This window comes from Notamacropus eugenii, chromosome 1, assembly GCF_028372415.1.
Source record: "Notamacropus eugenii isolate mMacEug1 chromosome 1, mMacEug1.pri_v2, whole genome shotgun sequence".
Lineage (NCBI taxonomy): Eukaryota > Metazoa > Chordata > Mammalia > Diprotodontia > Macropodidae > Notamacropus > Notamacropus eugenii.
This window is the reverse complement of record NC_092872.1, coordinates 641,235,276-641,251,996: the sequence shown is the minus strand read 5'-3', so window position 1 is coordinate 641,251,996 and position 16,721 is coordinate 641,235,276. Positions and strand designations below refer to the sequence as shown.

The 16,721-nt window shown below is 35.8% G+C and overlaps 1 protein-coding gene across 3 annotated transcripts in view; it reads right to left on the bottom strand.

Annotated features, from left to right (window-relative positions):
- Positions 1-16,721, bottom strand: part of WDPCP (WD repeat containing planar cell polarity effector) — a 375,521-nt gene that overhangs the window by 218,908 nt on the left and 139,892 nt on the right. For all 3 annotated transcript variants that reach the window (XM_072635424.1, XM_072635425.1, XM_072635427.1), the window contains exons 8-9: positions 6,060-6,174; positions 874-1,007 (exon numbers count right to left, since the gene is read on the bottom strand). In XM_072635424.1, the coding sequence (XP_072491525.1) occupies positions 874-1,007; positions 6,060-6,174 (249 nt within the window). The remainder of the gene's footprint in view (positions 1-873; positions 1,008-6,059; positions 6,175-16,721) is intronic.

The following is a 16,721-nucleotide window of genomic DNA, read 5'->3' as shown; positions in this document are numbered from 1 at the left end:
AATCCATTTAGTTATGTCAATAGTCAGAAAAATCAGAAATGAGTCTAAAGTACAGTGTTAGGCCAAGTATCATCCTTCTGAAATCATAAAGTAACGTTTCTGGCTGTTAAAAGTTAAGAGTAAAAATCTTACTCTTTGCTAAAAGGTGCCATAAATATGGCATAAGTGTGCATCTTTTTTAAGGAAAGTAGGTATCAGCTCAGTTCCTGGTGAACAGTGAACTGTCTCAAATCCAGCGTTACAGAGGTTGGCTCAATCTCGCAAACACAAGTCAGTGCTGAAAGGAGGCCTTGAACTGAAACAGCCTGGAAAATGTATTAGATATTCATCCTAGCAGAGAGTATTCCGTCCAAGCAAGTTAAAATAATGTGGCAAAAACTTAAATTAAATACACCATTTAAAATGAAAATCTTGCCTTATAGTACTTAAGTCCCTGATACAAGAGAACAAATTACCCAGAGTTAGTGAAGGAAAGATACTACTAGCATATGAAGGAATTTTCTTTTCATATTTTCTCCAGGCATATTAAGGGAGGGTCCACATCCTTCCTTTACTACACTTTTCTATTAGCCTTTGAAAGTGTTTTACCCCTCCTTTCTTTGTTTATTCTATGAAATAGAGACCACAGTAACCTTCCAGGGCTGTGTTGCATGATGGCTTTAAGAAAGATCATAAAAGTATGTCTACTGTAGCTAGCAAAAAAAGTCAGAAGAATATTTGAAGAGACAGATACATATACATATATACATATACATAATGTATATGTTCTAGTATATTCTAATATATATATGATAAATCAGAAATAAAATCAATCTTTTACTGCTCTAACAAGTTCTAGTGGCTCATAATAACATTATTAACTGACATGTTTACCTTATACTCTGAGGTGGAGAGTTTTTCAAATCTTTTGTTTATATCAGGGGAATCCAACTTCTTAGTAAATTGAATATAGCACAATTTATTTTGTTCCACAAATGACAAAATAATGAAACTGTCTGTGAGAATAGCTGGAAGACAAATAAATGTGATAATATAATTTCATGGGATTACCAATTTATCAACAACTTAGTAACTGCAAAAAAAGCAATTTTTCAGGCCCAAGTTTTCATATCTTAAAAGATTTCACTGTGACTCTTTACTTGGCTAAATGAAGATATCTGGGACTATAAATCTCTGACTTTAAGTAACAATATTATCACCAGCTGGGATTCGTAGGTGATTGGAGACCAACGCTCTCAACCAACTTAATTTTATGGATTTAAAATGAGCTAAAAAGAAACTTTCCTGTGGGGTCACGCAAGTTGAATGTCATACATAAATCATAATAGGAAGGAGATGCATACAAAATTGATCAGATATAATGATATAATATTAACAAAAACAACCAGCTAGTTTTATTCAATAGTAGAGGGAAATAAATGATATTCATAATATATATTATATAAAATAATAATAATAATGATAACTGATGAACACTTCTATTTTATTATCAGGAGCAAGAGGTCATTTAAAGTTTTATGCATATTATTTTATTCCTGCACCCCTTGGTAAAAGCCAGTGAACAACAGTGGATGTACACAGTTATAGGAGTCTGGAGAATTGCCAAGGATTCATATGGTTATCTGGTTCCCAAGAGAGAGCATTATTCTGGGTATAAATGAAATAAACTTAAATGAAAAAAGATGACTTCAAGATACAAATGGAGTTGGTAGTCTCTGCTTAATTCTTAGTGAAGAGGCTTCAGTGTGACAAAATCATCACCATTGCCACAAATGGTACTTTTGTTTGCAGTGTCAACAGAGAGGTCAAGGATTATACACATATGGAAATTGACACTACAATATGGAAGCTTTCCTTTGCACTAAATTGCTGTAAGGAAAGCGGAATTGCAAGCAAATAATCAGCTATCCCAACCAGATGTTGTCATTATTTGATATTAATAGCAACTCTAGAATGTGCCTTTGAGAATCAAAATTGCATCTCATTTATTCTCACGGTTTTTGTGTGAGGTAGGTAGGCAGTACAAATGGAACAAAATCACTAGGGCAGTTGGTTAAATACTGATTGTTTCTTACCTTTTTTACTCTACCCCATTGAAACCCAGTTATGATTGTTTAATTCTAGACAAGGACAATTTTAGCATTTTGTCATAATGTATAGTTTTTACTGTGTGTAAAATAACATATCTTTGGAAATTTAGTAAATGACAAACATTTCTCATATGCTGCAAGCCAAATATAAATATTCCAACATTAGTGCCTTATGTGGCTCAAATAAAATTTGAATCTTATATTTATAGACATTTATTTATGAATAGAAATCCAGTCTAGGATCTCCCAAAAGTGACTAATCATAAACTTTTAAAACAATGACACCTTACAGAGAGCCAAGAGTAGAGATGTTTCACTGGGAGTTGTGCTGACACATTTATTGGCTCATTCACCCACTTTTGTTTTATTCATTCATAATTCAGTTAAGAGTAAAAAATACTTGAAATGTCAAGAACAATAGAGCCCTTTTTGGAGGGGAATCATTTGAACATAAAAACTAAACTGACAGCCTTTTAATAATGTCTTGTAAGTGTGCTAGTGTACTGATACAGTAGAGAGGAGTGTGGCAAAGTTAGAGGAGCATTAAACCTGATGGGCAAATCGCTGTGTGCCCAGATCCAATGTGCATTAACTCTATGACTGGGCAGCTTGCTTAATCTATGAGCCTCATTTTAGGTATACATAAAAGACAATGTGGTGTAGTAGAAATAACTCAGGGCTTGGAGTTGGGAAACGGAATCTGAATCCTGCTTTTGACACTGACTAGCTATGTGACTATGGAAGTCCCTTAACATATTTGACTCCTGGGTTCTGTATCTATAAAATGGGGATAGTGCTTAGGTGATTGCTTTGAAGATTGAGTGTGGTGATATATTAAAGCACTGGGAGAACAAGTTCTAAGTTATTAGAGCTTAAAATTGCACTAAGACTTTTGGAACATCCTATAAAAAAGGTCAGATGTTGTTGCTTTGGTTGTTGATTCATTCAGTTGTATCTAACTCTTCATGACCCCCATGGCCCATAGCACACCAGGTCCTTCTGTCCTTCACTATCTCTCAAAATCTGTCCAAGCTCATGTTTGTTTCTATGACACTATCTATCCATCTCATCCTCTGTTGTCTCCTTCTCTGTCTGCCTTCAATCTTCCCCAATATCAGGGTCTTTTCCAATGAACCTGTTTACCCTTCAGCTTTAGGATTTGTCCTTCCAATGAAAAGTTGCTGTATTAATTTCTGTAAGTATTAACCAATTTGATCTCTTTGCTGCCCAAGGGACAAAATGGAAATGATTATCTATACTACTCTTATTACTAGTCAGCATATTGTTGTAAGGAAAGCCATTTGGGAATCTGAAAGTATATAACTGTGAATTCTTATTAATTCTTAAGAGACTTCTCTGTGATTCCATAGGACAATTATAACTTTAATTACAAAAGCAATTATTGATAATAATATTTTTTAAAATTCAAGTCAACAAGGAAGTGTGACTTAGTAGGTAAAGAGCCAGGATGAGTTCGAAACACTTGGGTTTAAGTCCTGACTGATACATACTGCCTATGTGATCCTGTATAAGGAACTTGATCTCTCCATGTCCAAGGCAATTATCAAAGCAAGTGCCAAACTACATTGGTAAAGGAGAGTTTACTAACTGGTTATTCCCTATACCAATAAAAGCACAGTTCAAAACAAAATGGATGCTGAAGGAAAGGGACCTCAATTAGTAGAGTCATGTGAAGTTATAGCTGGATGAGTAAATTCTCCTGAACAAATCCCACTATACATACCTTTTTCCTGGGTGATATGCAATTTAATCGAGAAAGCATTTATCAAATGCCTATGTGCTAGAAGCTGGGGATAAAAAGGCAAAACCAAAGCCAAGGAGTTTACATTCTACTGAGGAATATTAACTTCTTAAGGGGATCAGGAAAAGTCTTTTGGAGGCCATGGTTGCTGAGTGGTTGTAGGAACGTTAGGGATCCCATAATGGGAAGGTAAAGAAGGAAAGTATTCCAGGCATGGATGCCAGATTTGTGTAAAGGCATCATGTATGGGGAAAGACAAGCAAGCTAGTTTGCCTCAAATTCAGAGGGTGTGAAGTGAAGAAATGTAAAATAAGGCTGGAAAGGCTGATTGGCCCCAAGTTGTAAAGGGTTTAAATATCAAAAGAGGAATTTGTAGCTTATCCTAGAGGCAACGGACAAAGCAAACATGAGCAAATATCAGATATTAGACATTTTCTCACTCTTAACATATTATATATGGAGAACTTCACACTTCCTTGGCGTTATTGCCTTGCTCTTTTTGGTCCTGATATTTGGACATGAGCATATGAAGCATGATGGAGTATCTCTAGGGACAAGAGAATGCCAGTTTAAGATGCTAACTGTGGTCTCTGTAAAGCCCAGAGAAGGTCATAAGTTCTAAAGTTGTTTCTAAAATTCTCATCAAAATCTTTTTAAACATGAAGATCAGACTTTTCATAACTTGTTTCTAATGAACATAATTTTTAGTAGTCAAATATGCATTATTTTTTACTTAAATATAGCAGAGTCTTTACAATAGAGCTTCTTCTTATATGGATCTAGCTTTTTGGTGGGGGGGATGGCCAGGGGCATGTGGTCCTGAACTTGTGATTTCATCAGTAGATGGGACTCCTTTTACCAATGCAGATCAGCAATCTTCCTGCAACTCATATTCTTATGAGAATTACTTTTGTATATGCCAATAAGTCTAATCACTGAAATATGTAACAGTGAAAACCTGATATGAAATATTAATTTATGAAACATGTAAGTCCTATCCTTGTTCTTTCCTTAATTAAATAAATTTGCATATATGCAGCTTTCTCATGCCCTATCCTGTTCAGATATCATCATGCACTGAGTAGAGCAGTATTTAGGTTGAACACATAACTATATACTGACTCTGCCTTCACAACACATATTTTTAAGACTTTCTAAACAAAAGTATTAATGACAAATACAAATTCCTAATTGTACTTTGTAATAGAATATCAAAAGTTTAACAATGTTCCTTTTGAAAACCAACATAATAGGAAAAATAAATTTTCTAGTGGTGTTCATGTATTTTGAAATTTCCAATCAATGGAAGAGCTCATGAGAGAAGCAACATGGTGTACATCAGGGGCATCAAACTCTCAGCCTTGGCCTCATGTGGGCCCAAACCTGGGAAATGTCTAAAAATAAATGAAAATAAAATACAACGTAGATATGCGGTTTTCTAAGTCAATATGCACCTGCAGAAATATGTTTCTATTTGACTTTGATATCTCTAGCATACATCAGACTGGACAAAAAGCTCAGAAAGACTTAGATTTGAGGCCTGCCTCTGACATATATTGTTATGGGACCGTAAACAAGTCACAAAACCTCTCATCACCTGCAGCAAGCCCTGTATTCATAGAGCAAGTGCCAATATGCACTGGCAGAAGGTGTTTCCTCATTGGAAATTCTCTACACCAAATGAAATCAGAGATCAAATTAAAAAAGGGAGAGAGAGAGAGAGAGAGAGAGAGAGAGAGAGAGAGAGAGAGAGAGAAAGAGAGAGAGGTCATAGATATCAATAATGCTGATAACAGAATATCAACTGATATTAATATAACTTAATATGTACAGCAAATATTTTCAAATACCATCATAAAAAATATTAAAGAAATTCACATCAATTTTCAATTTCCATATTTATAAGCATTTCTTTCATGGACAAATTTCAAATATAGATGCATATTTCAAAACATTTGTATATTTGAAAGAAAATATAAAATGTTTCAAAATGTACTTAATGCTTGACAACACAAAAATCAACTTTAATATTAAATACTAGTCTAAAACTTGTTCCTGGTCCCAAGGGTGGTAACTATGGCATTACAAGCAATTACTTGTTGTGCTTTGCAAATCTCCAGTGGCAATAATTAGTCTACCTGTTGACAGAGAATTTCTCCTGTTCTATTGTTAATGTAAGCAATTGATTTGCACAAGGGTGTAATTACCATCACTGATGGTGTCGGAGATGAGCTTCCCCACCAGGGTTCTGTCAATCACCACTTTATCCAGCTGTGGCCCAGAAAGGCTTAGGGACACTAGCACACCTGAACCAAAAAGGAGCTAAATTCAAATAATCAAGAAAACAAAAAAAATCAGTTAGTCATGGAACCAGAGTCTTAAAAATATACATCACACATCATATAATTATAACCAAAAAAAAAAAATAAAGATAGCTCCACAAAATTACAAATATGTTCCTTGTTTTTATTCTTTTTAGATGACATAGAATAACACAGAAAAATTCACAGATTGACCAAAATTATGTGAAGAGTTGAGATTACTCTAATTTTATTAGGTATCTAATTAACTAAATGCTTGTTTTTACAGAAATAATAGATTTTGTTTGCATCACAGAAAACACACTAAATTGTTCTAAGAAAACAAAACATAATTCAATCTAGTATTTGATTATGTGATATCAGTACATAAAAAACATATAACTTTGGTTGAAATATTCACTACTATTACACAACAGATCTGTAATGACTATTCAGTAAGTATTAGAGAGGTCAGAACATTCTATTTTCTCTTTAGCTATCTCTTATTTTGGATTAAGGATCCAACAGTAAAACAGGAATTCATTTTTTTTCCTTCCTCAAGCCCTAACATATTACTGTGAAAAAGGAAAAAAAAAACCATAGTTCATACCTCAAAGATAACTAATTCCTTTGTATTCTTTAGACTTCTCCATACAACAAAAGTGCTATTTCATCTAAGTCAATAATTTTAACTTTATCTGTCCTAGATGCAATACAATGTTTGCACACTATATTAAATTTTAAATGCTGCAACTTTATAAATACCAAATATCTGCAAACATTCATGGATAGTCTTGCCTACTAACAGGGAGACAGGTGACATAATTAAGTTTATACTGCTTTCTCCCTTCTTCAGTAGTATAACTTGTCCATCCCCAGATATCATGAGCAGTCCTATTTTTAATAGGCCTCACCAGCTAAATAAAAATGTGGTGTAAGATCAGTGATAAATTCTGTGAAGCAAATCGATCAGCATTATATGAAAACAATGGATTTAGTGGGGTTGGGGGGGTGGCAATTTATTATTTAATAATTAATTCCCAAATTGGGAAATCCAGCACAAAAAAATCTCCTTCAGATAGTTTACTATTTTATTTAACCTTCCTGGAAAAAAAAAAAAACAACCTGTGTATAACCTGTGAATATCTATTACTACAGGAAATTTCAGCAATGGAAGAAAACATTTCGCTTCCAAGGTAACAGTATCAGTGCAGATGAGTCACCATACAACGCATGGTACAGGAAGAAAAAAAAAACAAACCAATGGTTAGAAAACTAATCATAAAAATGCTGGCCAAACCCACAACACAACTGAGATTTTAAACAAAACTGGGAATTCCCCCACCCACCTATCCATCAAGTCCCAGCTAGAAAGAAGAATTCCATGTCAGGACATATTTGAACGTGTGTGGGAGACTTTGAAAGAGGGGCATGAGGAAGGCATGGAAAGGCCTTATCTATACCAGGTTCATGAATCAGACGCAATTGGAAGGTTCCTTCTGATCAACTTGTTTTTGTAATTTTGCCTATAACAAATTCCTCAGTCTTAGTTACGTCCCCTAAAGTATAATCTGATTATTGAGAGGACTATTTCATGTCAATTTCATGTCTATTTCATGTCAATGTCATGGTGGTGGGGGTGGGGAAAGAGAAATGAACTGTTGACTGGAGAAGAAAACAAATCATAGTTGTTGGCTTTGGAAACCAATCATAATAGGTACATTTCCCCCAACGACTTAAAAACAATTATCCTTTAAATATAAACTGCTTATGAAGAATAATTGTAAACAACCAAGTTTTCTGCGTACTGCAGATACTCAAGTCAGCTATAAAGGACCTCTGAAGGAAGATGCTATACACCTCCATAGAAAAGAACTGATAAATAGTAGCATGCATAGTATATTTTACATATATTTATAAATCTGCATCAAATGGTAGCCTTCTCTAGTGCAGAGTGAAGAGGGAAGGAAGGAGAAAATTCAGAACTTAAAATGTAACAAAAAATAAAAAGAAAAGATAAATATAAACTGCTTAACTAAAATATCTGCCCCTACAATAGTCAGTGATTTCATATATTAATATCATTATGACTTGTGAAAAGTCCATAGGAGTCAAATGAGAGAAATGAAAGGAACTTTAGGAGAAAGTAACCACAACAACTGTAATATGCGAGCAAGATAATGCCAAGTGTTGTCTAAGGGACCTTAGATATTGGGAGAATGTATTTTCAAGAATCCAGAGAAAGGAAAGACAGGCTCTGATGACCTAAGAAGTCTATTCAGAAGGGATCGGATGCTCTCAACAACAAAATTTGGCCACATAAAGACCAAAGAGGGTACTGTTTAAGGAGAACACTATAGATACATAGTGATCAACCCAGATGTTTTAAAAGGCATGTAAAGAAAATGAAAGCAGGGACAGAAAACTGAGGATGAATATGAAAGTATGGCATGAATCTGTAGGAGTAACATCAGGAACAGTAAAGCCTAGGAAATAAAAACTTGCCAAGAAGAGTTACAACAGCAAAAATATTTTTAAGCTATATTGGAGGCAAGAGAAAGATAAAAAAGTGTATTTGGGAGTGGATGAGATGATAATAATTGATAACCAAGAGACCATTTCTATTTCATCTTTGTCTTCTGTCTTAGGGAACATAATCTTCATACCTGAAGGATAAAAGAAAAGTAGCTTGGAAGAAACTGGAATCCAAGACATAAAGAAATGGGCTTAGCTTCCCCTCCAAGAGTTTAAATCACCAGGCAGGTACAAACACATCCTAGGCTACGGAAAGACCTGATTGATGTGGCTGCTAAGTCATTGTTGGTGATTTTTTAAAAAGAGGTTCAACTTCTACAAGAAATTATTTTTCTTGGTACATATGTTCTTTTCTTCTATTCATATCCTAGTTTTTGGCCTATAACAAATTTAGATAAGGCAGGTATTAGTAGTTTTAATAGCATTAACTTTGTACTCATTTTGATCTTTACTTTAAAAAGTTGATGTTCTGACCATACATCGCCACTTGATTTCAAGAATGACTCCCATGTCAGTAATAAGTGATTTCCTATCTATTAAAATAGAATAAATTCAATTGTGATGTTGTTTTACGTTCATCATGTCTAGTACCTTCAAATTCTTTTTCTCAGTGTAAACAAAAGCGACTTACAGACTTTAAGATCCTACAGAGTATCTTTGATTCCTTATTCCCAATTTATACGTTTCAACACATTTTTCAGATTCTTTAACCTAGTTCAATATTTGCAATGAAATTACCCAATATCAAAGTAATGTTGATTTAACTGGGTCTTACAGAGTTATTGGCAGAATTTCTTTACCTCTTCATAATCTACAATAGATGGTGGTATACTATTTGCAATTGTTTTCATGGTAGTCTTTTTTACAAATATTTATCATGAGCATTACAATATGAGGGGACCAGCTATTCCATGAAATGATAAATAATACAGATTTGAATCTATAATAAAGGATGACTACCTACTCCTTTATTTGCCTCTCTAGGGAGAATTTGTCAGCTATCCTTCTAGTTAACTCCAATTTCCTTCTATCTTCTGGTTTTAGTTAAAGTGAAATTGACATGATTTACTTGAGTCAGTAGTATGATATGTATTCATTGATCTTTGAACAAGGATCTCACATTTAGAATGCCAACAGCGAAGTTAAAGTTTATGGCCTATCTAAAAACTGAGTCTTAGAACCCTCTGCCATCTATGCCATATCACTGAAAAAAAAGAGGACCCCTTGGGATGAAGAACCATTTTATAACTTTCATTATTCCAAATGTTGCCATAGCCAAAGAATTTACTGGTCAATAAACCTCTTGGTGTTTAGCTAGGCTGGTCCTCAGAAAGACTACTCAGTCCACAGGTCTGTACTCAACAGTCTTTTCCAGCAAGGTAAAAACTGCCTGACCTTGCACTTTACTGGCATAGCATCTGAAAAACCAGGATTCTCTCCACACCACAATGAGGAACTGGAGTTTTCATTTACTTTGTACATCTATTGTATTTACATATTTTTGTACCTGTTGTGTATCCCTCCCAAGCACATTACGATATAAGCCACATGAGGACAGGACTGACTCAGTTTTGTTTTGGTATCTCCAGAACTTAGCATATTCTCTTGTATGAGGAAGGGACTTATGTTTGTTGAATTGAATTGAATGACATATCCAGCATGTTCAGATTGATTGTTAAGCCATGAATTTGTCATCTTTGGTTTAATCAACTGAAAATCTAGCAAAGCATGTAAACTCTGAAGCTCTTGAAGACCCCATAGGATGATGGAGAAGAATTTGAAAGCAATTATCCTCTCAGAATACTCTGGGCTACATCTGAATGGTCTTAATTATAATAGTTTTTATTGGAAAACTGAGCCTCTTCCAATCCCTGCCATCATCACTGGGGAAGATATCAAGTTTTACCACAGCATAAAAAATGCCTGGGAATAGGAAATGCAGCTATCCCACTGGTCCCCTTATTTTTCTTGTAAAAAAATAAGAGAATTACTTGTGGATACACACATATGCTTGTATAACATACTATTTCCTTAATAATTAAATGTTAGCCGAAGACTCCAGCTTCTGGGACAAGAGCTCATTATTTGACAAAAACTGCTGGGAAAACTGGAAAACAGCATGGCAGAAACTAGGCACAGACCATCATCGTACACCAAGATAAGGTCAAAATGCGTACATAATTTAGACATAAAGGGTGATACTATAAGCAAATTGGGAGAGCAAGGAATAGTTTACCTATCAGATCTATGAAGAAGGGAAGAATTTATGACCAAACAAGAGATAAAGAACATTATGAAATGCAAAGTGAATAATTGTGATTACATTAAATTTAAAAGTTTTGCACAAACAAAGCCAATGCAATGAGGATTAGAAAGAAAGCAGAAAGCTGGGAAACAATTTTTTATTGCCAGTGTTTCTGATAAAGACCTCATTTCTAAAATATAGAGAGAACTGAGTCAAATTTATAAAAATACAAGTCATTCCTCAATTGATAAATGATAAAAGAGTATGAATAGACAGTTTTCAGATGAAAAAATTAAAGCTATCTATAGTCATATGAAAAATGCTCTAAATCACTATTTATTAGAGAAATGCAAATTAAAGCAACTCTGAGGTACCACATTACACCTATCCAATTAGCTAATATGACAAAAAAAGGAAAATGATAAATGTTGGAGAAGATGTGGGAAAACTGAAACACTAATGCATTGTTGGTGGAGTTCTGAATGGATCCAACCATTCTGGAGAACAATTTAAAACTATACCCAAAGGGCAAACTCTTTGGTCCAGCAATACCACTACTAGGTCTGGATCCCAAAGAGATCATAAAAAAGGGAAAAAACTCACATGTACAAAGATACTTACAGTAGCTCTTTTTGTGGTGGCAAAGAAATGGAAATTGAGGGGATGCCCATCAATTGGGGAACGGCTGAATAAATTGTGGCATATGAATGTAAAAGAATACTATTGTGTTATAATGAAGAGCAGATAGATTTTAGAAAAACCTGGAAAGACTTCTATGAACTGATGCTGAGTGAAGTGAGCAGAACCAGGAGGACACTGAATACAGTACCAGCAACAGTACGTGATGATCAACTTTTGCCTCTTCTCAGCAATACAATGGTCTAAGACAATTCCAAAAGACTCATGATGGAAAATGCTATCCACATCCAGGAAAGAACTATGGAGTCTGAATGCAGAATGAAGCATAATATTTTCTTTTTTGTTGTTTTTTTTCTTTTTCATTGTTTCCCCTTTATGTTCTGATTCTTCTTTCGCAACATGAGTAATGTGGAAATGTGTTTAATATGACTGCACACGTATAGCCTATATTAGATTGCTTGATATCTTGGGGAAGGGGAAGGGAATGAAAGGAAGGAGAAAAAATTTTGGAACTCAAAATGTTGAAAATTATCTTTACATATAACTGGGAAAACCAAAATACTATTAAGTGGAAAAAAATAAGTTCTTAGTGGATCAACAATATTAAAAGATGAAATGTTAAGTTGAGGAAGCTCAAAAGTGGCCCAGGATCAGGGAACCTGTAGCTTCAAGGTCATATGTGGCCTTCTAGGTCCTTAGGGGCAGCCTTTTGACAATCCCAAGTTTTATAAAACAAATCCTTTTATTAAGGGGATTTACTCTGTGAAGTTTGGATTCTGTCAAAGGGCCACACTTCAGGATCTAGAGGGCCACATATGGTTTCGAGGCTGCAGGTTCCCCACACCTGATACAAATACTTCTGTTATAGACCATTTAACAGATTCTCAATTAAATAGACTCACAGAATGCCTCATGTCTGAAATCTGCAAGTAAAGTTTTAGATGGAGCACATGACAGAATCCAAGAATGCGCTATTTTACAATGGAAAAGGAAAAGAAATATGTTAAAGTGCATCCTTAGTGAAAAGGAACAAGTGCAGAAAATCACTGTGAGAAGACTGTTATACAACTGCTATATTCACAGGCTAATAGACTCAGAGCTGAAAGGGGCCTTTCAGACCAGCAAGTCTAACCTCTTCTTTTCACAGATGAAAAAAATTAATTTTAGAGAGGTGAAAGGACTAATGACTTGCCCAAGGTCAAAACGATGGAAAGTGGCAGATGTAGGATTGAAGCTTAAATCCTCTACCTCCAAACACTGTGCAGAATAGTCAGGGCGAAGAGAAATTGAAGGAATGCCTTTTAATAGATTCCAAATCTAAACTAGATGCTCTCTATGAATGTGACTACTTGATGATAAAAGTGTGTAACTAGGCTTTCACCTAAGCCAGGAGAGTTCCGCATGCAGCTTCATTGGCTATGGAAGATGTGTGATTGGTGGGCAGAATGCTGAAGTTGACTCTATCTCACTACATGAACGGCAAAGCTGGTGTTGGGGCAGTTTCTTGAGAGAGAGACACACAGTATTCCAAACATTCATTGGGAGAGAGAGGGAAAACAAGACTTTGGGAGCTACAGATATGTAGGGGAAGTTGGCCCCTTAAAATATCCCTGATTTCAGGTTTGCCTCCCTAGAGATGTTGGAGACTTTCTTTTGGATGAGACTAGGACTATTCTTTTTGTTGAGTTGAGACCTCACCTTGCTCCTGTCTAAAAAGCTAAACACACTCTTGTGTGTTTTCTAGTATATTCCAATATGTTTAACTTCTCCAATTTATCATTGGAAAAATGAAGTTACTCTGTATTTGATATTTATTATGATCTTTTGCGTAACCAGCATTTGGTGGGAAGAAGTCAAATTTGTGAACATAAACTAAGGGCTAATGACCAGTGAGCAGTGAGATCAATTAGAATACCACGTGTGAGCAGAGAGAAGGTGGAGTCTGAAATGATAAGACTTGTCAACTAATTAGATACATGGGATGAAGGATACTGTGGAGTTAAGGATGGTACTAAGGTTTTAAACCTGGGTGACTAGAAATATAGTGGTACTTAGAAATTCAGAAAAGTATTGTGTTTGGTGAAGGGGAGAAGAGGGGCTGTGGGGTTGGGGAAGAATGTAATGCACGAAGATCAAAATTCACTCGTGCCTCTTCATCTTGTGTAACTGAATCTGTCCCACACAAAATGAAAACAAAAAGGGAAGAACCTATTGATTATGCCCTGGGACACAAACCACCCAGCCCCAAACACAACCACACCCTTGCTCTGAACATCAGAAGTACTACCTTGAGCCACAGGGTGATCTGGAAGGCAGGGGCTGGTCTACTGGAGAAGGGTGGAAGTTTCCCAACAGCAAACACATAGCTTCTGCTATGGATATTCTGGTACAGGTTAAATTATAACTGTCTTCCTGGGTCTGCCTGGGCTCAGAAGAAGCTGGGAACATGCTATGGCAAAGAGCTGATCAGAGTTCGGGAGTATCAGGGATAAGATGTATGACTGTAGGCTAAAGAATGGATGACTATTGGAGGAGGACAGGATTTGGCGCAATTTCTCACCCTCCCACTGGCTAATCACAAACTTTTTAGGATTAGGCCACATTACCTCTATGGGATGCTATCAAATAGGGATAAATTAACAACATGCTCTATAATTAACTTTAACCTTAAACTCCTATATTTTAAATTTTAATCTTAAACTTTTTGTATTTTTCCTTTCTTGCCTCACTTAATTCATAACTATATAACGTTCTATTTTAGAGTACCTACATTTCAACAAGTAGCTAAGCTTTAAATTTAAAGACACAAATAATAACTTAGATTTGCATATAATTCAAAGTTCACAAAGCATAATTACCTCATTTGATTCTCCTAACAATCCTGCTTAAGCTAAGTAGCCAGCTACTTCTCTCACCTTAGAGTCTACTAAAGGACCAGCTAGAGTGAGGCCTAGCTTGGAACAAATAGCATAGGGGCCTGATTCAGCTATGCCACTTACTACTTCTATAACCTAAGGCAAACTACTCAAAATTCTCTGGGCCTCATTTTCCTCATCTGCAAAATGAGGGGGCTGGATAAAACACAAGGTCCATTCCAGCTCTCAAAATATGACACAATGACCCTAAGTCCCCCCTCTGTACAAGGCATTGTGTTGGCACTAAGACAGAAGGGGAAACTAGGCAGAACAATGCTAGACTTGGATTCAGGAGGACCTGAGTTCAAATCCTGATTCAGACCCTTACTAGCTATGAAACCCTGGGCAAATCCTTTAACCCTTCAGCCTGTTTCCTCATTTGTAAAATGATGATACTAAAACGGCCTACCCCACAAGGTTGTGAAGAGGATCCAATGAGATTATATTTCTTGGGCTCTCTGCACACTTTAGAACATTATAAAAAAATGCTGGCTATTAAGCAGAAAACAGCCTCTGATTTAAACAAGGAAACAGACAAAATACAAGTTACTTTGAGGAAGGAGAGAGCAGTAACAACTAGGGGAATTAGGAAAGATCTCCCATGGAGAGTAGCATGAAGAGTTCTACAGGATTCAGGAGAAAGAATACTCCTACAGAATCGACATTTTTGACACTTAAATACAGTGTTTCAAATTTGTAAATGATTTTACTCACATTATCTCATTTGATTCTCATAATAACCCTATAAAGTAGGTGCTGAAGGTATATTAACATTATTATTATTATTATACAGATGAACAAATTAAGATTCAGTGACTTGTTGAGGGTCACACGATAGTGTCAGAGGCAGAATTGGCAACCAAATTATCTAATTACAAATCTAATACACTTCCTACTCTGATGTATCCATAATTTAATCCAAATGGGCACTGTCTTCACCAATGAAGTACACTTTGCTCTACCTTATTCTCCACGCTTCTTGTCCACACCTTCTTATAAACCCTCACAGAGAATCTCTCCAACATGCTGGCATTCTCCTTCACGCCTGAAATGATCGCTTACCTCATCTCTCCCTCTGGCTTCCCTGGCTTCTTTTAAGTCCCAACTAAAATTCCATGACCTACAGGAAGCCTTTCCCAGTCCCTCTTAATTCTAGGGCCTTCTCTTTTACTTAAATCCTGTTTATACTATATATGATTTATTTGTGCATATTTGTTTGCCTGTTGTCTCCACCATTAGATTACAAACCCCTTGAGGACAAGGATCGTCTTCTGCTGCCTAGTGCTTAGCCCAATGCTTACCATGTATGAGGCCCTTAATAAAAGTTTACTGACTGACAGGCTTGCTGGATGACTCTTGTTCTTTCAGTATCTTTAGGGTACCAAAGCAGCACTTGGCTTGCCCATCTGTTTTCTCTTTTTCTTAATTCATGACTGGTCCTTCTTCTTTTCTGGTAATATTTATCTTCAGTAAAATCACTGGATCATAGATTTAGAGCTAGAAGGGATCCAAAGAGGACTTTCAGTCCACTGTCTTATATTAGGGACGTTAAATCCTTTGTATCCTATTTTCCAGGTAATCTATCTCCATTTAGCCTGCTTCTTTCTATGGCCCTTTAAGATTATTTGTCATTTTTACACTTCTGAGATCATTGTGTTTCTTAATTTACATACTATCACCAGGGGAGCAGCGATACAGAAGAGATGGGCTTCTTACAGCAGCAGGTGGACTGAGGCCATTCAAAGCATTGTGCAATAATGTTAGCTAGCACTTATCTAGTGCTTTAAGATTTGTGCAGCACTTTACATATGTTCTCATAACAACTCTGTGTGGGAGGTACTGTTATTATCCTTATGTTTCAGATGAAAAAACTGGGCCTGAGAGATTTGTCCAACTAGTAAGTATCTAAAGTAAGGTTTGAACTCTAGTCTTCTGGATGGTAAGTCTGAAATTTTATCCAATGTGCCACTTAGCTGCCTATCACTCCTCATTAAAACAGCTCCATACAGGGCTTGTTAATCATAATTACTATATCTGAATACATGGTACACAATCTAGATGAAGATTTCAAATAATATTGACACAGATTTAATTAAGCACCTTTCTACCCTTATCAACTGCTGCCTCACTTAACTCTAGTTTTTTCCTAGGCATAAATAAATCTCACAGCTTAAATCTTTCTTGAATTCCATGTGGTTCTGGTAGGTCTTCTTCATGGCTCAGGGACTCTGGACC